A 24,450-nucleotide genomic window follows, 5' to 3' on the forward strand; every position below is an offset into this window, starting at 1 on the left:
GAACAATCAATCATGCTAAGCCTTTTTGGTTATTTTGGTGACTAATAATGTCTAATGTAATAATAATAATAAATGGATTTTATTGCAAAATAGACATTAGTTAGCAGGCATTCTTACCTGTTATTCTCATTTGCTCCTTGCTAATCAATCATATTAAGTATTTTTGGCTATTTTGATGACTAATAACAATGTACCAGTGTAGTCGGGTCTAAAAAAACTTTTTACTGTATTCAATGCATGTTTTCATAGGATAATGCTCTAACAGTAAAGAATGTGACTATGGATTAATTACTATATCCAGCTAACAAAAAATGCAGCAGTTTGAATTTCATTAGAAAATGTAAGGCTGCTGTGGCAGCTAAAGTCTGTGCAGGTTAATACATTATGACCACCCTCCCTCCCTTTTAATGTGAAATGTTAAAAGTGGTCAGTTTGAAATGGCAGAGTTCTGTAAAGGCCAGTGTGGTCAGAGATTCGCCTACTTTACACTGAAATTAGGTGTGTGTATTTATCTGTTTGTGGAGACCAAATGTTCCCAGCATGATGGAAGATGTAAACATGTTGACGTGGGGACAGTTGGCTGCTTTTATTTGCTTCTTTGATTAGAAACAGTAAAATATGATAAAGCTGATCTTTGGGTTTGTGAGATAAAGACTAGATTACATTAGAGTATAGCACAGCAGCATCTACACAGAGATATCTCAAAAACATGTAAATACCCCACAAAACAAAAAATACAAACACATGTGAGCATGTGTCCCCACTGTGATAGGAAAAGGCATAAAAGTAATATAGTGCATGTGTGTGTCTCTATACGTGAAAGGCTTGTCAAATATGTCGAATTTAAACTAGCCTTGTACCTAAATATGCACCATGAAAGTTAATGGAAAAGTAAGTATTAAAGAAAACATTCTGGATTCTATTAGAAATGAATTCATCTAGATATGTATGTTCGTATGTTTATTGCTAACCGAGATCAGGTCAGCTAGTCACAGTACACACTACACACGCACTAGTTCAGACTAGTCACACCACTGTGCTGCAACGCTCCTACTCAAATCCCTGAACATGTTGCACTGTTTTTGGTCTGACTGCAATTTCTTGACTTTTCCCATAGGCTCATTCATCAGTGGAGCGAGCAGGCCTAATAGGAGGTGTGAGGATGAAAAAAATTCCAACTGACTCCAAGTTTTGTGTTCGGGGGGAGGCCTTTAGAAAAATCCTTGAAGAGGACAAGGCAGCGGGCCTCATTCCCTTCTACGTAAGCCAAGCCAAAGAACTTTAATGCATGTTTTTAGCAACGGTAGAGAAAACGACATGGATGACAACTAGCAGTTGCTCCGGAGGACATTGTGAATTTCATTGCTGTAGCACTTTTCACAATAAACAGTGGGGTCCAAAAGTCTGAGACCACTGGTGAAATGCTTCTATTCTGCATTACTTTCTAATTTAACAAAGTTTTTCATTATAAATGATATTATCAGCATAACAATTTGAGTGAAAAGTAGAATATTTGAATGTTTACACCATTTAGTATTTCTTAGTATTTGGTATTTCCCCCTTTTGTTTTAATGACAGTGTGCACTCAAGCTGGCATGAACTCCATAAGTTTGTGCAAAAGCCTCTGATCAATAGATCAAGGAGTCGTTTTAAAGGAAGAAATAAGACAAAAAAATCTCTTTTTTCCCAAAGGCTTTAACATGCTCAATTTCACAAATGTCAATTTGAATTTGGTTGAATTTGAAATTAGGTGTTTCTGATAACATGAACCAAGTGAAGGCCAATAAGCATCAAAATCTTTGAAAAGGTTTCATCAGGTCACCCTGCAGTCCTACAGGGAATGAGTGAAGACTGCTAGGAGGACAGCAGTGAGATTCAGTAGTTTAGATAACATCTACTTTTATTTTCAGAGCCTCGGAGGTCCGTTTGAGTGCTAATGCCATTTGGAGAGGCGTAAATGAATCTGATTTAAATGAATCATTGCTCATGGTAGGCTCTACCCAGAGGGGACAAGGATAAATATCCAGGAAAACTGCAGCTTCCCAAAGGGAAAAATAAAAGAAAATTAAAAAATGATCTAGGCTTTAATTCAATACATCACAGGCTTAAAAATACTATAGAGGCCTGTCAGAACAAAGTTCAGAAAATAAAATTCAACCCAAGTATACAATCAAGCATATTACAGATTGTCAGAACTAACTAAGACATACAGTTGTATGAAAACGTTGGGGAGCCCCTGGTCAAATTCCACATGTTGATTTTCTGAGTGAGAATAAGTGAACACATTCTCTACAGTAAATACACTTCTGCAGATTTTCATATACAATTACTATTTACTTGCTTAATTTTACATACTGGGAAATAAAATGTAAAATGAGGCCTGAGCAAAAGTTATGGCATGTTTTATATTGTATGTTTTTTCCCAATATGTTAGACTCAAATAAATAAACAGAAATTGTGTACTAAAGTTTGCTGGGAAATGTCATATTTTAAACCACATGCATCAGGTTCCAGTCTTTGTGGTGGCCAAAACACTGCAGTCTTCAGCACACTGCCTCATTAAACACACCTAATTCACATCAGCTAATTGGCAAGGCCTTCATGAACTGAATTCAGAGGATGTGTTCGCTTATTTCCCTGTAGAAAATCAACAAAACATGGAATTTGCTTTAGAGTGTTTTTTAAACTTTTGCATACAACTGTATTTCAGGATATTCTTGAAACTGAGCAATTTCCAGTGTCAAGAAACATGTCTAAACATCTAAACATTTTATCCAAAATATGATGCATTCTATACATACAAGATGCTAAGAAATTAGTTTATTTTTTATAACAACTAGATTAGACAACTGTGATGTGTTACTGGCTGGTTGTCCTGCTGTCTCTCTAAATCAGCTCCAACCAGTTCAGAATGCAGCAGCCTGTGCGCCTACCAGGAAAAGAACGATTGAGCATGTTACTCTGGTCTTATTCAGTTTACGCTGGCTTACTGATAAGTTCCACCCTGCCTGCGAGTCTTGCTTATAACACTTAATGGCCAAGCTGCAGCACATCTTACTGTTGAGTGTTATAGCTGTCCAGACCACTCCACTCCACTCAGCTGAGGCAGGCTTACTGCAAACTCCTAGGATCATTTACAGCTCTGTTGGTGAAAGATCACTTTCATATGTAGTTCCTAAACACTGGAATAGCATTCCAGAGAATATTAGGAAAGCAAGCTTAATAGGAGTTTTTAAATCCAGATTATCTCATTTTGTAATTGCACTGTTATGTTCATTTAGAGTGTAGTGTTTGTATCTTTCCAATGTTTTATTTAAATTCCTGTGTAAAGCTTTGAGATTTTAAAATGAAATTTGCTACATAAACAGATTTATTCATTATTTGTTTATTGTTTATGATTACTGCATACCTGCTTTATCTTCACAAATACAGCAAAGCTGATACACATCTATCCTGTAGCCTACTGAGACAGAGAATGAAATTTAAGGATTCCTCATTTTATTCCTCAGTTTTGTGCCACATTGGGAACGACTCCATCGTGTGCATTTGACTGCATCACTGAGATTGGGCCTATATGTGAGTAAGACTCTTGATGCATTTTTCCTACCAGAAATTTTGCTGTTGGGTTCCTCATTTTGTTGCTTTTCTGTTGCAGGTAACACAGAAGGAATATGGATGCATATTGACGCGGCCTATGCCGGAAGTGCGTTCATCTGCCCCGAGTTCCGACCTCTTCTGGATGGTGTAGAGGTGAGATAACCATGTTCCGCTTTGAGTGTTAAGCATGAGGTTCCTCTCAGAAAGCCCGAAATGCCAACAGGAGGCTGATCAGAGCTAAGCTGATGATGCAGGCCGTCAGTCAAAGGCCAGCAGGTGTTTGGTTCAAATGCGCCCACAAAATTATTCAAATGTCAAAAACGACGCAAGCTCGAGTGAGCTATGTGTGGAGAAATTGGCGGGAAATTGGAGAGCCTTTGAGTTGCCGTGGCACCCAACTGAGTGTCTCAGAGATAAGGGTAAAGTAATTTCCTGAGGCGTACGCAGACCTTTAGATAAGCCCCTCCTCCCTCCTCTCTGTAACCAAATCTCAGTGTTTATTAGCACCAGTTCAAATAATGCTGGAGGCTGCGCTCGGCTGAAACTGCTCTGTTCTTTATCATGGGCCTGAATGACAGTCGGACGCCGTTTCCTGTGTTGGCATTGGTTGCCAGGAAGTGAATGCCAGGCAATGGCAACAATCAGGTGTTACAGTGGCCATGGTTTATTCTGGAACCCTCGCTGGAGTTATTGCAGCAGATGGAGAGGATATTGGGGAAGGGAATGGTGTGCAAACAGATGAGAACACAGATAGAGAGACTGTTAGGTGACAGATGTGACTGCTGACTGGGTTTTTGAAACAACATTGTGTCTTATGTGAAGCACAACTGGTATTATAGCCAGAAGAAAGAGTATCACTGTGTGCACGTTGCACATTTAGAATCATACATTATCATTACTGTACTCTACGGTAACGTTGCTCTAATTAGAGTAGACTGTAAAAAAATGTTCGGTTAAACTTGAATTGCACGTAAGTGTATGTACATTCTTTATTTAAAAAAAAACTTGCTTGTAGGTCTACATAACCCATCTGTTGATGCACAATTTGTGTTAACCATCCTCTAGGCCATCATCACAGTTTCTGACCACAGTGCCACTCTTGAGGGAAAATCTTTGAGTGATGGACCATTCTGAACCTAGCAACAGCACCATACCACTGCTGTGTTGAGAATAATCCGCTACCTAAATAATATCTGGTCACCAGCAGTCCTGTGGTCTAAAACTGACCAGAAATAAATGGGATAGAGGTGAGCTGACAAGTTGTACATCAACAGATGGGCTACAGTCTGTAACTGCACACCTGTAGAGTGGTGCTAGAAACAATTTTTGTATAAATCTGACCTAAAATGTAATCAGGTCTTTACCAAATTCATAAAGCACCCAATAAAACAAACAACATAAAGAATATACTTGTTCATTTGTTTATTTAACAAAGTGATCCAATACTAAATGTCACCACTGGACAATTGTGTGAACCTCTGCTTTCAGTAACTAGTATAACCTCTCTGAGCAGCAATGACTCTTGAGCAGTCCCACATATTGACTTGGAGGAATTTTGTCCCATTCCTTCTTACAGAATGATTTAACTCAGTGATGTTTGCAGGCTTGCTTGCAAAAACTTCATGCTTAAGATCTGGACATTCTAGAACGTGAAACTTCTGCTTTAACCATTCTTTTGTAGCCTTAAATGTGTGTCATTTGAAGGGTCATTGTCTTGCTGCAAGACCTCCCTCCTGTTGCGCTGCTGCTCGCAGACGGTCTCTTGTACAACTTGCTGATACAATCCAGAATTCATAGTACAAAAGTTTGCCTGGTCCAATGGCAGCAAAACACACTCAAACTATGGTACTACCACCACCATACTTCATGCCTGGTATGAAGGGATGAGGTTCTGATGCTGGAACGATGTTTTTAGTTTTTGCCAAACAGAAGGTTTCTAATTTATGCCATGAAGTTCTATTTTTCATCAGTCTGCATAACTTTATTTCAGTAGTCTTCTGGCTCACATGGGTGATATTTAGGAAACTTTCAACTCACAGAAATGTTTTTGGAGAGTAATGCCCTCCTCCTGTTACAATTCCATACACAATGTTCTTGTTCACTGTTGGTGGACTCATAAACACTGACTGACAATGTAAGAGAGGTCTGCAGATCCCTATGGTTCTTTGTGATCTCCCAGAGTATTATATGCATTGGTCTTGGAGTGATTTTTGTTGAATGACTAATTCTGGGGAGGGTAGCAGAGGTGTAGAATTTTCTCCATTTATCTGCCTGTGGACTGGAGAAATCTAAACTATTCAGAACTTGTTTTGTAGCCTCTTTTAGTCTGTTGAGCATTAACAACTGTTTTTCTGAGATACTCAGAAATGTCTTTTCACCAAGCCATGACGTGCTCTCACAAACATATACGGTGAAGACCAGACTTTGATAATGAATACTCAGGTTGATGTTTTAAAGGTAGGGCTGGTTTTGTATCCAACTGAATGAACCTCTTGACTCTTGATATCCACGAAACCAAACTGATACTTCTAGAGGTTCACATACTCTGTCCAGCAAAGCCTTTTAATACTGGATTTGTGTATTCGGTTTAATTTTTATGATCATATTTCACTTAAACCTCTGCAGAAATTCATAAAATGCTAAAGGGTTCACAGACCTTTTAACATCACTGTATAGTGGAACTATAAGTAAGGTGCAGCTCATAAGGAACCTTCCTTATAGTGGAGGTACAAAGTATGGATTTCTAATAAAGTGCATGGTGTTTGGACAATATGACAATGAAACATATAACTAACATAAGCAGCTGATTTAAGTCATTTATTGAAATGTTTATTTTTTTAGTTTGCAGACTCCTTCAACTTTAACCCACATAAATGGCTGTTAGTGAACTTTGACTGCTCCACAATGTGGTAAGTTTACTGTCTCCTTTAAGATTAAATGTGTTTGTACTTAGACCCCTTTCACCAGCTGTATTCAGCAGGTCCTTATTAGTCCCTCCTGTCAGCATGGATATAGATAGAGCAAGGAGAAGCATCCAGCTGCCATCTCCGTCACCACTAATCAAACACACACAGGGACGGAGTAAATAGGGATGATGTCCTTTTGCATTCAGTAACAACTGACTGTAATGCTTTGCGTGTGACAGACATATTAGCATATATTTTACCTTGTAGCAGGTCTACAGTGACTCTTTCAGTAAAGAGGCCTGGTATAGAGCCGCCGCCATCTTGCCATCTGTCATTCCTGAGCGGCAGCGATATGTCAGCGCGTCTGGCATGTTGGAGTGGTCAAGATCCACTTGTAAACAAGCACAAGTGTATTGCGATAGGATGAGTTCTCATGTGAAATCAGCTGTAACTTTCTTACTACTCAAACATGAGATTTGTTTTGTTATAATGCACATTTCTGCATATCGCTGACTCTGTCCAATTTACATAGCTCTACATTTGTAAAATGCATCGTTTACTAGCAGCTGGCTATACATGACCTGTCAAAATTGAAATAAAGAAGCTGATAACAGCTGTAACAAGTGTCCAAGTTAAGTAATGATATTAATATTTTTCATTTATCTGCAGCTTACAGGCAGTGAAGGGCTTCCCCTCGTGCAAAGAGACAGATCACGATCAATATGTTTACAATCAAAAAAGACTGAATTTTTAAAAAAATCTGAACATATTCATAAACATCAATAAGAATAAATGTCAAGAAAAAAAAAAAACAAGTTTAAGGACTGAGGCCAATGGTAGATCTCAATCTGAGTGTGCTATAGAAAATGATCAGATCAGATCACAAAAGTGCTGAGAAGATTTACATACAGGTACATACATTAAAAATAAATTAATACATAAATCAGTTGCACAGTTGCAGGAAACCTATCTGTTCCTGGCTTTAAAGACCGACACCACTGAGTTTAGCTCAAGCTAATAGTCTAACACACATCAGCAAACCCATCAATGTGTGAATCACTTTTAAGCTTCATTACACATAAAAATTCAATAAAACCCCCAAAACACTAATGTACAAAAGGCACTAATCTAATGTGAATATTCCATGGATGGATTAAGGTATGGCTGGCTTGACTTACAATGCTCATTTACTCAGCACTAACAATCAGTGTGAACAAAAGAATCACTATAGTTAAATTTATCATTAAGTAAAGATTCCTTGTATGGGTTACAAAACAAAATAAGTTTACCTTAAAGAAAGAGGAAAAGTAGTGGGCGCTGCGCTTCACCAACCACCATGTCTAAACACAAACACTACATTCTCTTATTTCTTACAGAGTAGCGCTCTGTAATTGTAATGAATGCAGCAGTATTGACTGCCCCAAGATGGTGGCACCGTTGACATGTCTGGCTGGAACCAAAGCAACATCTATATCTATGTATATCTAGGGTTTGGACATATCTCAAGTTCCCTTAGGACAATATCTGATGCAGAAAGGGCAGAGGAATAAAACTGAACTAATCTGAAATTTCATGGCCGCACACAGACGCACACTTGAGAAAAAAGTATATTGGCTCACTTCCTCATTTCATGCTCAATGAAACATCACTGGAAAGTTCTTTAGTCAGTGTTTACAGTGTGGGGCAGATTGGTGGACAGCGTCAATGTAAACTAATTTAAGATGCCATACTCTTTTTCTGTGCTGTGCTGTCCCAACACATGTTCTTCACTGTTTTACTGGACTTTTTTTTCAGTAAATCCACTTCTAAAACAGACACGTTTCTGATGAAAATTGATTTTTTATAGGGTGAAGAACAGAACTGACATCATTGCAGCGTTTAAGATGGACCCACTTTACCTGAAGCACGACCACCAAGAATCAGGTACTCATACCTTACACACTCACACACATACACAGCATTTGTGCTGCTGTAAGTTTGGTAGCATGCATTTCTCAGACTTACGTTCTAAAACACTAAACAACTTTTTGTGCTGTTTGTGATATGTAGTAGTATTCTGTAGCACAGCATTATATCCCCGAGCCTCACTGCTTTGACAGAATTCATGATTTTTTTCATCGATTCCATTCATGTTTTCTCACTACAATACCCAGCATTCCATACATGAATTCACCAAACAACTACTGGAAAATCCCTGTGGTGTCAACCAATCCTGACTGCCACTGATCTATAGGCAGAAAAATACAATCACATTTGTATTAGCTCTAACCTTACCTGGGTCATTGAACAAAGTTGTAAAGATCTCTAGCTACTTTATCTTTAGTCAGTACAACATGGACACCAAAGGCACGTTTTTATGTAGCCTTACAGTCATAAAAAGCAGCTGGACTAAGGTAATTTATCTAGATAGCCAGGCATCCATTTCATCTGATATAATGATGATTTGAAGGCTACAGTAATTCTGCTGTGGTGAGATATTCGGCATTAGCTAGCTGACTTCCCATTAAAAATTAAAATACATGTTAATTAAAAAATACATGCTAGTTAAAAAAAAAATACAAACAGTCCGCCCTCAAAAAGCCACCGCAAAACAGTTTTTCAAAAGTTCCCACCTTCAAAATACATCACCAGAAAGGGATTTTTCTAGTTTTTAAACCAGAGAATTTCACTCTAGGGACGACTTTTAGACCACTTTAGGAGGCATGTTTACCACAGATGCAGCGATGGGTAAAGGTTTCACTGTGAACAGAGTGTCATTTTAAGACGGCAGGTGTTTTTTATGTGACAGTAAAAGCACACCACTGTCAGCAACAAATATTCATCCACCTGCCTGCGCTCATCTCTCTTCTTCCATCATTCACACTCCTCCTCTGCAGAGCCGCAGACTCTAATTACCATAATGCTCTCTGCTGCCTGTTGCTCATCTGCCATTTCCAACTCAGGGGGAGGAGACAATAGCAGCTCGTCCGGCTGGAGCCACGGTCCATGCAGCTGTGCAGCTGCAGCCGGCCGCTAATTGTGCTGACAGCAAAACAAAAGAGTGGATCTGTCTCTCAGACACCCCCCCCCCACCCCCCACACACACACACACACACGTGTACAAACAATTCACTGCCCGATCCACAGCCTGCTCACAATGGCCAGTCGCTCCCATTTCCCACCTCAAACAACAGAAGCCCAATGAAATTACAGGTTACCACTACACCACCTGAGGCTTTTCTCTGTCAGACAGAAAGAGAGAGAGAGAGAGAGAGAGAGAGAGAGAGAGAGAGAGAGAGAGAGGGAGGGAGGGAGAGAGAGAGAGAGAGAGATACAACAGCAGCTTTACACAGAGAGCGGCAGTCATGTTTGTCATTATTTGTTATTGGATACAAGATATAAAGCCTCCTTTTGTTGCTCTCTACATGAGTATCATAAAACAATAAGAACAACTACAGTACTGTGCAAAATTCAAAGACCATTTATTTATTTAATTTCCAATCAAAATGGCCATTAAATACAGTAATAATACTGTCTCCATCAGATAAAAAGCACTTAAAACTTTCATCTTTGAGAGAGAGGAGAAAATCCTTATCTGACAAAACCCACAGGTGTTTCTGTCCATCCTTCCAGAAGACAACTCAGCACTTTGAGTCTGAAAGGATGTGTAGCTGTCAAGAAGCTGCTACTGAGAAAAGGAAACAGACGAAAAAAGGAGAAGAAAATTTGCAAATTGACCTCAACATCACTGAATGTGTTGGGATGTTTGGAGGTGTGAAAAAATATCTCTTCTGATTTCTTTGAAAAACTGAAAGCAAGTCACCAGAAAAGAACTAAACACACACTAAATACTGGATATGTTGATATTATATTTAGTTGTTAAGGCCTTTTCTATTAAATATATGTTTTCTCTTTTTTCCTGACTCTGAAAAATAAGTATGTTGTACTTAATGGATGCTTTGACTGGAAATCAAATTAATGAAAGGGTGGTCTTTGACTTTTGTACAGTACTGTATAGTATGTTGATGGAGAAAATACTCACCGTCCACCTTATTACAAACCATCTTGTAACTCCACATAGCTGGTGTACAGTTAGCTTGTTGATGCACAGACCATGTTAGCCATCCTCTAGCCCAGGGATTCCCAGTCTTAGTGCTGGTGATCCTGTGCTCTGCACACGGTTGTGTTTCCCCTTATCTACACACCAGACCCGCACAGAGGAGCTTTGTTAATTGAGTTCAATCAGGTGTGCTAGATAAGACAAAACACCAAAATGTGTATAGTGTGGGATCTCCAGGACTGAGATTAGAACCTCTGCTCTAGCCCTAGAGGTTGGCTCTTGATTTGATATTTTTGACTATAATAATAACAATCATAATAATAATAGTAATGCTTTCCATAACCCACAGACACTTACTATGGTTGAGAGCAAAGTAAAATACATGTACAATACATACAGTTCAGTACACACAATTTGATTTGAAATGACTATTATTGTATTTTTTCTGTTTGCAGGGCTCGTGACAGATTACAGAGTAAGTGCAGTGTGTTTAATGTGATTGGTGTGTTTCTGCAGCTCTGCAGCTGTTTTTTTTGTGTGTTTGTGTATTTAGCTTTTTGTGAAGACTACATTTCCCAGGATGCTGAAAACATGAACATTTTAATGATGATTCCAAATGCCCTTTTTTTAAACCAAAAACTGCATCTTTTATTAGCATTAATAAAAGATGATAAATCTAAACGTCTGGCTGCTGACGTTAAGGTTAGAGTTGGGTCAGGTTGGGTTAGTAAACCTACCGTCATACATGAAAACATCTTAGGAAGACAGGAAAACAAATGTGCCTGGAACTGTGTGTTTGGTTTCAATACTGTATTTGCTTAGAATGTATACAAAGAACAGAAACCATCAAAATTCTCTCATTTTGCATTATATATTTGCAAAATTGAATCAAGGGTGTTGTTGTTAAATTGATCAAAATCTATGAGGTGGATGGGGGCATCCGTGGAGGCAAACCTATGTTCTTCTTACCACCCACTAACACCACCTACTTTTTTTTTTAACAAAGAATACTTGTAACTTATAGTATATTTATGTTTATTTGTATTTTTATTCTGATGCTTTATGGTAGAAAGCCTCTTCTGCACCGATAAATGGTATTTTTGCACAATATGTGTGTGTGTGTGTGTGTTCATGTGTCATCTCTAATTTTGTGTCTCTCTTCAGCACTGGCAGATCCCACTGGGTCGGAGGTTCCGCTCACTGAAGATGTGGTTTGTGTTCCGCATGTACGGCCTCAGAGGCCTGCAGGACTACATCCGCAAGGTAACGGCCGCTCCACTGCTGTCAATCAACCCCCTCCAACCCCCCCGTCAGTCAAATCAGCCAAGCCCATTTTCACAGAGCATAACGTAGACCCTCGTAGGCCATCTCTATGCCCATTTCCTCAGAGACTGTAAACGATAATTGTATTGCATTTAGTAAACTTGCGTCTAGCGTAAATGATGCATCCACATCCTGTATCTGAAATGACACAAATGTGTTTTATTCCACTTGCACAGCAAAGCTTTTTAAACAGATGGTTTTAATAGACAAGCTTCTTTAAGCTTCAGTTTGCAGTAACCTCAAAAGCTAAGAATAAACAAATTTTAAAAACCTATATGTTTCTAAAAAACACATTCCATACAAATTGAATTGTATTTTAATTATTTACAAACATGTGCCCATGCAATACAGGGCTTCCCAAAGTGTGGCCCGTGAGGACGTCATCATTTGGCCCACCAGAAAGCTATGCTAAACCCCACCCCTTGACCCAGTATATGTATATATATAGTATACTACACTTATACTATATATTTGATTCGAAACCCACCCTTCATCACTTCATTTGGTTCATCTGTTTTAGGCCCACCACAAACATTGCACCTTGGCCCGCCAAGAAAAAAATTAAGGCACCCCTGCTTTAAAGTTTCAAAACGCTGAATTACGAAAGACTGGTATTATTCACGTCTGTATTGGCCAGCATTGGCCATTCAGTGTCCAGTTTGAATGAGTCACATAATCGTTAGCGGTCAGGCCTGAGCTGCTGTACTGAATTCATAATGAGCTATTGGCTGAGAATGAGGATATGATTCAGTCACTTCTCTTCTTAATCATATTTACCTGATATCGCTGCCACTGCCGAGTTAAAGCTTTGTGGAAAAACCTTTTAAAACCAATGTACTGGTTATGAAGACCTGAGTCACTCATATTTAACGGCTGTGTGATCTGGTTGCGGTGTCTGAGGAAAAAGAATAGGACTACAAGGCTGCTCCCTGCTGGAGAAGTGGTGATTACACCGCTTACAGGCCTGGACGCAAAAAACAAGGCAGTAGTAACAACTCAGTACCCAGAGTACCAAGTACAATTTCTTTCCCAAATTATATTTTTCAAACAAGGTCAAACTCACCATCCACTTTATTCACTAGTGCAAATTCATGGGGTGCGTAATGGGGGGATGCAAGATGCACTTTGGGAGTCATGGGATGGTTATTGAAAAAAGTACTTTTGTTTGTAACTGAGTTGCAAAAGAGCTTAATAATTACACATAACACATTAGATATCAATATAATAACTCTTATCGTAGGTGTACTTTGTTCACCTAGTTAGTAGTTTGAATTGCTGTACGTAGGCTACAGCCTCACAGTGTTGGTCCCATGTGCTATAACACGTTTAGAAGGCAGCAGTGATGATGTTGGTTTAGCTGAGCTCGAGCTGAGTCTGCTGCCAGAGCCGATTTAAGTGGAGCCTGTCTACTTCCTATTTCTCCCATTATATAATTATGTTTCTCCCATTATATGACTGCAACACACAGTGAGTCCTCAGTGAATGGGAGTGAATGGAACTAAATGGCTAAAAATTAAACACGAAAGAGTTTTCCAGCCATTCACACATTAACTTCCATTAAGTTTGGAAAATATGTATTACATGCAAAAATTAAAGAACACTACCAGAATGATTCCATTTTTCCACAGCCAACAGGTTTGGGCCTGAAGGACACTAGCATTACTGCTGCTTAGTGTTGATCAGATTGGTTGGCGAGCTGTTCAGTTCGTTGGCTAAGTCAAGTGTGTCCAGTCTTATCCACAAAGGGCTGGCCCTTTGCAGATAAGATTGGACATACCTGGGCTGAATGAAGGTTCACGCTTGCTGATGTCATGAACGTACATGAGACACTGTTAGGAAGTCCAGAAACGCTAAAAATATAACAGCAGAATTGAAATATCTGATGCTGTTCCGTGTTGAGCAAAAAAATGTTCCACAGGAGCCCATTCATTCTGGATTCACTCGGGAGCACTCTCTAGTGTCTGACCAACTTAGCAGACATTTTTGAGTGACAGTTCTCCTCTTTTGAAATTCTCCGGAGCTTCTAAGTATCAACAACTGGGGGCCAAGACAGATAATCAGCCAATCTGGCCATTTTAGGCTTGTACTTAAATACTTGCATACAACAAAAACAAATTATTCTTCTTTTTATTGTTATTGTTATTATTATTATCATTATTATTATTGTCAATATACTCAATATATTTTGTTGTGCAATACAGCAGTTTTTATATGTTACATTGTTTTTCATTGTTGTGATGATAATAATGCTGACGCTGATGCTGATGATGTCTGTTTCAGCACGTTGCATTGGCTAAGGAGTTTGAGGCTTTGGTCCGAGCGGATGAACGCTTTCAGATCTCCGCGGATGTGGTGCTGGGCTTGGTCTGTTTCAGACTGAAGGTGAGTTACAAAAGGACAGAAGACACCCAAATGTTAAAATGAGTCTCTGTGTAAAATAGCTGAGCAATCATTTCAAGCTGAATGCAAAGGGAAATTACGTGGAAATGAATTAGCTGCTATTTTTGACTGAAATTAGTGACTGACTCAGATGCATCTCCACGTGACTGAACATTTGGCTGTCTTTATTTACTGTTCTGTATGCACAAGCTGATTGTTGGGGAGTAATGACAAGATACAACTGTATACCTCTAACTGACACAGCTGATGCACAGCGTGCTGCCTCTTTATGCAAATGAGCTGAGCCTTGACCAATCAGATTGTGGATATGAGACAGGAAAAAGCTACAGGCACACTTCTACTAGAAGATTATTGCAATGGTTGGAAGAAAATGGATGGAGTGGGAGATAATTATATTGGCAGAAAACAAATATTTTTAAAAGTCGGGGCTCAGAACTAGCCTGCAGCTCCGGCTTGTGTTTTTTCACTTCACTCTAAAATACAGCGTTAACTTTTACAGTGCATGACTACTGGAGTTTTTTAACATGTAAATAAAGCAAAATAAAAATACAAACTCCACCCTAACAAATGCTCATATGAGCCTTTGCTATGCTTAAAATATTTTTCTGTTTTTTGTTATTTTGCTGTTATTGTTTTTAGCAGTTGCAGTTAAACAATCCTGAAATCTGGGGTTGCTACAGCCCCCTCAACACCCCCTCTTCCAGCATCCCTCATCTCATCTAAAGTGGCTAATAGCTACTTTATTAGCTCCACCTTACAGATCTACTAGATTCACACTATCTGTTGTCATGCCCTGTTTGTCAGCCATCGTCTACTCCATTCATCACTGGTCAGTTTCTGACCCAGGGCTGGTGAACAGATAATATTTTGGGTGGTGGGTCATTTTCTACATGTCAGAGATACTTCACATGGTAGTGGTGTAGTTGTGTGAGTGTTGCACTCATCATTGTCGCAACAGCTAAGATCAGTTCTGTGGTCAGTACCTGGACTACAGAATTGCTATGGGCTACAGTCTCTAACTGTACACCAGCAAGGAGATACAAGGCAGTGATTTACAATAAAGTGGTGCACAAATGTATTTCATTCTTTAATTGGTACTACGTACCATCTTGCATCATAATGGAGTTGTTCTCTTGTCCTCTCAGGGTTCTAATGACCTGAATGAAGCTCTGCTGAAGAGGATTAACAGCGCTCGTAGGATTCACCTGGTTCCGTGTCAGCTTTCAGGCAGATTTGTGCTGCGCTTCGCAGTGTGTGCTCGAACCACCGAGTCACGTCACGTGCAAGAGGCCTGGGCACACATTGCCCAGCTGGCCACTGAACTGCTCCGCCAGTTCCCGCAATGACCCTCACGATGACCACCATCCAGCACATTCACACATGGCCATTTTCCTTATTGTGTTTGCCCATTGAAGAGAAATTAGTCAGTCAGCATGTATGTGCACCATCTAGAGTACTGGACTATGCTTGACCACCCTCTAGAGTCAGAGACCACCCTTGATGTATTTAATTTCCATTCTAAATGGCCTTTGAGCACATTCATTTTTCATTGTCAGGGAAAAAAGCAGCAAACATGTATCTGTTATATCATATGTATAACAGAACATCACAATAGAAACATCAACAACTACATACATATTTTTTTCAGTCTTTAGTTGTGTCCACACTTCACCTTTATTACAGCTTCTATTCTTTTCAGGAGACTTACTTTCAGTTTTTCAAAGAAATCTGCAGGGATATTTTTCCACACCTCTGACACGTTCAGTGACGTTGAGGGCTGGACTCTGGAGTGGCCAGTCCAGTGCCAGTCCTGGCCTTCCATGCCCCTAAGCAAAACTTGACAATGATTTACAAAAGTTCTTTTTTGTCTATTTCCTTTTCTCAGTAACAGCTTCTTAACAGCTACACATCCTTTAAGACCCTTAGCGCTAAGTTTTACTCAGTGGCCATTTTGACTGGATATTAAATAAATGAAGAGTGGCCTGTGGCTTTTACACAGTACTGTACCTTTTTAAAACATTCGAGCTCAAGTTCAGTCTCAACATAGTCGTTCGGTTTCCCACCAAGAGCACAACATAAGCAGAATGGCCGCTGTGTGAATAAGGCTAATGATCGCACTGACCGCACTGACTTACACCCATCCTGCTGCTGCTGCACTTCTTCCCTGTACTCTCCTATGTTTGTGTATTGTGTGTGTGTGTGTGTGTGTGTGTGTGTGTGTGTGTGTTTATCTCAGTCTAATGTGTCTTTATGTTGTAAAGGTACAGTCCAGTCTTTTTGTTATGCATGTCCACTCTAAAGCTTCTGCGTTATTGTCTACCATGACAATGTGTGTGCTTGAATGTGTGTCTGTATTCAGTGTTGAGCAATGAAGTATATTTCACAAATATGAAGGATATATATTACTGTTATGGGGGGTAAAAGAAGGTTTATTGGATATGTAGGCCTACATCATTCTCTCACTACATTATTAAATACTGGAGTTTGAGCTTTAATGCTTGTGTATGACTTACAGTTTCCTGAGAGAACATCAAAACATTCCTGTATGGTTAACCAATGAAGCATTTGGTTTTCCTCAATTAAAAAATGTTTTGCGTGCCAATTCGGACACTTTCTTTAATCTTACATTTGTAGCAACTTTTACAAATAAGTGTCGTTCCAATTTATCATAGATCCATTCTCCACAAAAGTGATACATAGGCTGTAGGGGTTTTTAAGTTTTTTCACTTTTTTTCACAATTTTGTGACACCTGTTTGTCAACCTGCAACCTGAAATTACAGATGAATAATCAAATAGTACGTCTGCCCACATATTGGGCCTACATTCCTTAGCTAGAACATCACCTCATACCACAAATCTCTGGCCTAATGGTGAAAAAATGTGAGGGTCAATCAAGATACTCCCCAGTAACAAGGTCACCCAATTCATAATTGCTATCAGCCTGTTGTCCATGGCCTGTAGGTGAGGCTATTCACTCATCAAAATAATTTGTTCTGTATTTGATTAGGCATATGTCGCTCATGACCCCCCTTGGACCACACTGTGACCCACAATGGGGTCCCAACCCCCAGGTTAAGAACCCCTGCTATAGTGCATTTCAGTTCTGATTTGTATAGACAATAGCAGGCTCTTAGGAGTACATATGAAAACAAATGTACACTCTTTAACCACTTTATTTGTAAGCCCTACCTGCCTGGTGTACAATTAGAGATTGTAGCTCACCTGTTAGTTTGTGTTAGCCATCCTCTAGCCTTTCATCGATGGTCAGTTTCAACAGCGATGCTTTAATCTACATAGTGGTAGAGGGCACAGAACAGAATGTGAATATCAGTTTTGTTATTTTATCCAATAGTAACTCAGTAGTATTCACTGGCATACTAGTTTTTATTTTATTCATAGCATATGAGTGAAAGGGGGATTCCAAAATCCATGCATAATTAAATGGTTAAAAGGTAAACGGTCATTCAGAGTGGAATGACCCTTTCTAGAGAAATTTACCAGAATTCCCCACGGTGGTGACAGGATCCAGGAACGTCCAAAACATTTAGTACCTCTATAAGCTACTAAAGAAACCTATTACATGAAATGGCTTTTGGCCTAAAACGGACGTGCTTAACTTTGGTCCTGGAGATCTACCACCCTGCTGAGTTTAGCTTCAATCCTAATCTAACACACCTGATCCAGGTAACAAAGGCCTTCAGGAGTCAGGTGTGTTGGATCTGAACTCTGCAGGGTGGTCGATTTCCAGGATGAGGATTGGCTCCCCTGGCCTTAAACTTATTTTTAAAATCCTATTATGGGTGAGAGAGCATTGTAAGGTAAATAGTCCCCAAAGAAAATGTATTGTAAAAGAGACACAGCTCTTGCACAATTCATGCTTTGTTAACCAGCTGTTGTTGGCCAATACTATGCCATACATAAGCAGAGTTTTCTCTTTACTAACAGCTCGTTTGCTACTCTGCTCGTGTCTTACATCAGCTGTTGAGTGACTCTCAGTCCTTCCTGCTCCTATACATATATTAGCCCTGCCTTCACAATAAGAGTCTTTACCAAAATAACCCTGTGAATAAATGCTGAAGACCTGATAACATAAACTAACATGTCAAAAACATTTCTTGAACAGGCTACAGCGTTTTGTTTAACCATTATTTTACTATCATCAATGCCATTACACACATTATCCACACTGCTTATCCTTCTGGGTCACAAGGGGTGCTGGAGCCTATCCCAGTGGTCACTGGGCAGAAATTAGCAATGTAACATATAAAAATTCAGGAGACACATGTAGGTTTACTGGTCTTTTGTATAGTAAATAAAATGGCTTTCTTTATGTTGTAGACATTGTGAGCCCTGGTTCCTATCACCACCACTGTAAAGAAATCATCTGTGAAATCATCTGTGAAATCATCGTTTCTCATTGAGGCATATCAAACCACTCTGAATGACTTTGTTTACATCTCAACTGCAGAATGATTCAGTAATGAATTCCTCGTTAAGCAGCACAACTCAGTCACCAAAAAGTATTTTAGTATAATATGTGTGCTGTGCTGTTGTTGCAGTATGTTAAAGTGCAGCGTTATATGTTTCTTGTGTACTCCCTAACGGGCTCCAGGTTTGAATGTACTAAACAGATTGTGCTGTAGCTGGAGACCCTGTCTGCTCCCATTTGGAATGAAGGTCCTGATGAGAACAGACAGCTGTAACATTTCAGCCCGCAGGGCCTGCAGCAGCGCTGCACTACCAGTCTGCTTCTTGTCTCCTTGGTAACCTCCTAGTGCTGCGCTCATTTGTGCTGTATTCAGTTAAAACACACCTGGAGGGCAGTACGGCTGACATTTAAGTTCCACCATATATACTGTTAGTGGACGGACCAAAACATTTACAACTACAAATAAAGAGCTGTAATAAATAATGTATGAAATAACTGCGAATTCATATCTACTGCGTTTGTAATCTTCATACAAAGTCATCTTACTCCCATGCTTGCACTACCAAAGTGTCTATTCCAGGCCATTGGATACCATTGTATTAATAAAAATGCTCAGATGTTTGAAATAAACACTTGATGGATCAACAAGTGACTGTCAGTAGCTGTGATTAAGTAACTCTTTGGAAAGGTTCTAATGTTGGGCAAACGTGATTTAAAATGCTAAAAATAATTCATTTATAAAGTGTTATTTTCATGTTTATAGATAACAGCATGTCATACAGTGTTAGAACCCACGCAAGTACACACCTAAAAAGTTTTTCAGGAATACTTTGGTAAAGGCAATGGTTCTGTTTAGAACCATAAGTTCTGTATAGAACCATTTCATGCAGAAATGCATGTTGAAATGGTTTTTCAGATTGATGGAGAATGTGTTGTATATTGTGTTGTATACGTGTTTCTGAAAATGTTTCTATATAGCATCAACAAGAGTTCTTGTATTGTCTCCATGTCAAGCTTGTAACAGTATCAGAACCCTTTTTGGTGCTATACAGAACCATAAACAACACATCAACACATCAAACATTCTCTATCAGTCTGAAGAACCATTTCACCATGCAAAGTACCATTAAAGCACAAAAGAACTCATGGTTCTTAATAGAACCACTGTCTTTACTAAAGAACTCTTACAGAGCCATCTTTTTAAGCGTGGTAATCTCTATCTAATCTCTGGTTGAGGTGAGTGTGTGATGATTTAGAATGATGCTAATTAGTGAGGTATAAGCTTCCATTTCTTGTTGGCTACATTAGCCTTGTAGCTCCAGTACAAAACCAAAGAAGCAAACCTGAATTTGGGTGATCGAACACATTTGGGAAAATTGTATAAATTTGATTTTTCACTGAACTGTTCCTTTAAACAGGTTGTACACAGAGATAGCCAGTGATCTGATAAAGATTTGGGATGATGTGATGTGATTTATTTAGAAATGGTGAGAATTCAAGCAGTTAAGAAAGCAGTTTTCACAGAAAGGCCTGTGAAGAGGCCACTAATGCAGTGTTTCTCAGCCCTGGTCCTGGAGGCCCTCTGCCCTGCACATTTTAGAGCTTTTCCTGCTTTAACACATGCACTTTGACTCAATAATTAATGAGCTGACTAGCTGGATCAGGTGTGTTGGGAGCAGAGAAAACACTAAAAAAGTGCAGGGCAGTGGGCCTCCAGGTGCAGGGTTGAGAAACACTGCACTAATGTTTAAAGTGAGGCTTTAGCTGGAAATATTTTGAAATATTTACTGAAGTATTCATTGTTCAACCCCTGCAATGCTGTAATGCTTCTGTCCACACAAGTCCTTCTGATTGTTCTACTAGTTCTTGTCCTGTGATTACTGTCTTCTCTGTACTTTCACTCTGGCTTTTGGTAAAAAAAAATAGTTCATCTAGATCCTCAGTGGTAATATCAATTGCTTAAAAATGGTGCACATAGAGGTTAACAAGTAAAAAATGTCTTCCTGAGGGAAGAAACTCTGAACCTTTTTTACACTGTGTGCAGATGAGCCTTAGGGCTTTACCACTATTTTACCATTATCAACATTACATATAAACACTCAGAAAACACATGTAGGTTCATGGTTGTTTTAGATTGCAAATAAAATGTGTGAACTCTGGTTCTCATCACCACCACTGTAAAGAAATCCTAGTTGGTAAGTTCCTTTGCAATGCACCATTTTACATCAAACCACTCTGAATGAATTTGAAAATCTCATTATACGACAGAAAAAAATCAGCAGAATTCCTTTTCTACTTTCGTAGCATAAAGTGCCTGCTATTAGCATTAGATGCGTATTGTGTTTGAGGTGATGAAATTGTCCACAACTTACATTTATAGGATAAAAAAATGTGATGACCACACAGAGACAGACTGCAGCACTTTCATAAAGCCATGTGGAAGTTGCATGATAGCATGTGTGGCATTCAGGGGTGGAAAATCCTTCAGTGTGTACTTTGTTACTTGGTACTTAAGTATTATTAGGGAAGTTTAGACTTTGCTCAAGATATGAATGTAAAGGATATCTTTAATTAATTACACTTACAAGAGGAAAAACATATTTTAATCCTTACTTTGTTATTTTAAAATTATAGCCATAAAGTTTTTTTCTTTTTCTTTTGCCACTTAACTTTCCGCACATTTAAACTTTTTTTTTTTTCAGTTTCACTGTTAAATGAAACTGCCCCTAACCATGCTAATCCATTTTTGTATAAAGACCAGTACTGGCCGTTGGTTGCTGCACCACACACCATTTGCTGAAAAGAGTTAAGACAGGTAGACTTGCTTGTCCCTAACTAAAAGTACTGAAGATGTGCCCTTGTGGTACCACAACAGTGACAGTGTTGTACCTTTTTTCTGAGTAGATGCATCATTTACTTTAAGAGACACTGTTTCAATAGTGACAGTTACACACTGATTAACAGACTTTGGGACACATTTACTTCAAAACAATGGGATCTAACTCCTCACCATGTGGCCTTGAGGGACAGGGATGCAGCCTCACTACTTGCTCTAAAATGCAGGGGTGTGGCTAAAATAAGGCTCCGTCTATGAACTATGTCATGATGCGGTCATGACATGAAACTGCAGGGTAGTATTTTTTTTAATACACTTTTTTATTTCAAAATTAAACTGACAAATCTAATACAAATCTTAAGTATCATCTTCATAAGTTGAAATTTAGGGATCAGGGTTTGGGACAGACACCTCCCGACAGAAAGTACCCTATAAATACTGATTTTGTATATTTTTAGCTTTAATCTCAATAAATGAGAAAAAAAATAAATCATTACATAAACTTTAAAAAATGTATAAGGTCTGAATAATGAACTATTTTGTTAAATAAACTGCAGTTTGAACTAATTCAGTAAACAGTCCATGATAGAACGGAAATAGCATTATAATTTGTGGGTAGCTAACATTATAGATATAGCCTTATATAACATATTTTCAATAAAGTCTATCTATATTGTTTTTGAAACATTTTAATATATTTAGTTTTCAAATAAACTGTAAAGAAAACAATAGGATAAGTAACTGCAGTAAACAACATGGCTGGCAGATCCAGGACGAGACCACAACAGTACTTATAGTGAAAATAACCTCTGATCCAAAAACAGCACTACTGAATGAAACTGTGTTGTGATTATCACTGTATATTTCTAATGGTATATCTCTAAATCCACATTCCACAAATATCTTCCTCAAAAGTTCACAGTGCTACAAGTTTCCTAATTTCCTAATCCTGCTGCTGGTGATCAACAGCACAAAGTTTCTGTTGCCAGCCCCAACATGAGTCACCAAGCTTTAACAAACCGCTATAGTGGTTCTCAGTGTGGGTATCGCTCTTTCCTGTCTACTTAAGTTAGTACTGATAAAATGAAACATCTTCTGTTGAAAATTAAAGCGTGACAAAGTGAAATAACTGCAGAAGCCAAACATTACGATTCTGAGTAGATGATAAAATGTTAAAATGAAATATCATACACCGAAGCCAGGCACTTCAGCTCTGTGCTGATTAAACTGGTTAAACAAGGTTACAGCACATTCAAATCAAACACCATAATGCTTAAGCCAGGTGCATAAAATGTCACAAATGTGCACACAATCAGCCAGCCAGACAGAGCAGTGTGCGTCCGCACACTTCAACCTCCCCCCTTTATGAACTGAATTCAGTGTTAGATGAGAAGAGAAGAGGTGCTGCTCTCTCTCCCTCAGTGACTTCTGAACTAACAGCGTGAGTTTTACAGATTAGCTGCTGGGACGAGGCTGAACTTCTCTGAGTTATGATCACAAAAACACTGTCTGTTACATTAACTATTAATAAAATGTTTACTAGCTGCATTGAAACAAACTCCAAACAAACAAACAAACAACTTCTTTATCAGCTTGTGCTTGTTGTGAATGACTGATTACCAGCTAATCGCTAGTTAGCAAGCTAGCTTACCTTACTGCAACACATTTACAGTTTGGCACTCTGAAAGAACCTCGTCAGCAGTTGTCTGACTGCCCTCTTTCAGCTTTCTCTCTCGCTCTCTGCGCTCCTTGCACTCCTTTCCCTTAGTTTTAGAAAGTAGAAGAATGTATTTCACTAAAAAAAGCTAGCTAACATGTATGTGTTCTTTTTTCTACAGCAAACAGGTTTGGGGAAGTATTACTGTTACTGAGTTCTGATTGGTTAGCATTACTGTTACTGAGTTCTGATTGGTTGTCGAGCAGAGCAGCTTTTTGACGTCATGAAGGTACAAGGCGCTGTTTTAAACTCCAATAACTCAAGTTCATATAAAAATATAATAGCAGTGTTAAAATGTTTTATGCTGTTCTGTGTTCAGGTAATGAATGTATTCTTTTATTTTAAAAATGTTTAAGCATTTATAAACTATGATTTTGCGCAAAAATAACCCTTCATAACCCATTCATTTTGGACTAACTCGGGAGCGCCCTCTAGCGTTTGAGAAACCCGAAAGACATTACAGAGTGGTAATTCTCCTCTCTACAAGTTCTCTGCTGTTATCTCCCTAAGCCTGCTGTCCATTTTTCGGGGGTGCTGGAAGTTGTGAGTCCATGAAAAGAGCTATTCTATTGGAAATGGATCGCTACATATCAAAGACATTGTTTCAGTGCTCAACAACAGACATGACTGTATTATATCATGTTTTAAAACACAGCTGTTTCGGAGGAAGCGTTGCACAGATTTATCCACCGCAGTAAAGTCCAGATTATTCTGAAGGCACCAGGCATAGAGAAGCATACGGAACAGCAAGGCGTCTTCATTCACACAAATATTTTGTGAAAGGACCCATCTACATCTTACATTTTCATTCATATGAAGTTAAAATTCTTTGCCATTGGCATACACACTCAAGAAAAGTAATTTGATTGAATACAGACACGAATAATAATGATCCTAAAATTGTCGTAGAAGCAGAGCGCACTCCAAACACTGGAGGCCGGGCTGAAGTGAACAACGCTCCCCAAATGGCATACTGCTGCCATCTAGAGCTCAGAGTGGACGTAACACCCTTACATTTTCTCAAGAAAAACATCTTCAAAAATTCCAGAGGAATTTGTCTTGAGAAAATTATCTTGAGATAATTAACTGGAGAACATTATCTCGAGACAAGTAATTTAAAAAGACAAATGTCAAGTCATTTCACAGACAGGAGTTGTTCTTACTCATTACAGAAAACTCATCCTTTTTTTACCCATGTCCTT

The 24,450-nt window shown here is 38.9% G+C and overlaps 1 protein-coding gene and 1 long non-coding RNA gene across 6 annotated transcripts in view; one reads left to right on the top strand and one right to left on the bottom strand.

Moving 5' to 3' along the window:
• The window catches only part of ddc (dopa decarboxylase), a 38,885-nt gene extending 19,541 nt beyond the window's left edge, over window positions 1-19,344 (top strand). For 2 of the 3 annotated variants that reach the window (XM_036590742.1, XM_036590751.1), the window contains exons 7-15: window positions 1,118-1,261; window positions 3,510-3,576; window positions 3,656-3,750; window positions 6,439-6,506; window positions 8,350-8,426; window positions 10,998-11,017; window positions 11,707-11,805; window positions 14,146-14,247; window positions 15,411-19,344. In XM_036590742.1, the coding sequence (XP_036446635.1) occupies window positions 1,118-1,261; window positions 3,510-3,576; window positions 3,656-3,750; window positions 6,439-6,506; window positions 8,350-8,426; window positions 10,998-11,017; window positions 11,707-11,805; window positions 14,146-14,247; window positions 15,411-15,611 (873 nt within the window). In that variant the 3' untranslated portion in view covers window positions 15,612-19,344. The remainder of the gene's footprint in view (window positions 1-1,117; window positions 1,262-3,509; window positions 3,577-3,655; window positions 3,751-6,438; window positions 6,507-8,349; window positions 8,427-10,997; window positions 11,018-11,706; window positions 11,806-14,145; window positions 14,248-15,410) is intronic. The other variant, XM_036590732.1, reaches the window with a different exon arrangement.
• Window positions 4,851-23,371, bottom strand: LOC118822002. Of its 3 annotated transcripts, XR_005008391.1 has the most exons (5): window positions 23,183-23,371; window positions 17,489-17,555; window positions 7,793-7,843; window positions 6,764-6,894; window positions 4,851-6,653 (listed from the first exon to the last, which is right to left on the bottom strand). It is a non-coding gene; the product is annotated as an uncharacterized LOC118822002 (long non-coding RNA). The 3 variants fall into 3 exon arrangements; XR_005008393.1 differs by lacking the exon at window positions 7,793-7,843; XR_005008392.1 differs by lacking the exons at window positions 4,851-6,653; window positions 6,764-6,894; window positions 7,793-7,843 and adding an exon at window positions 10,441-10,679.
• Window positions 23,372-24,450: the final 1,079 nt, after the last annotated feature.

The sequence above is a fragment of the Colossoma macropomum genome, unplaced genomic scaffold (assembly GCF_904425465.1).
Source record: "Colossoma macropomum unplaced genomic scaffold, Colossoma_macropomum, whole genome shotgun sequence".
Classification (NCBI taxonomy): Eukaryota; Metazoa; Chordata; class Actinopteri; order Characiformes; family Serrasalmidae; genus Colossoma; species Colossoma macropomum.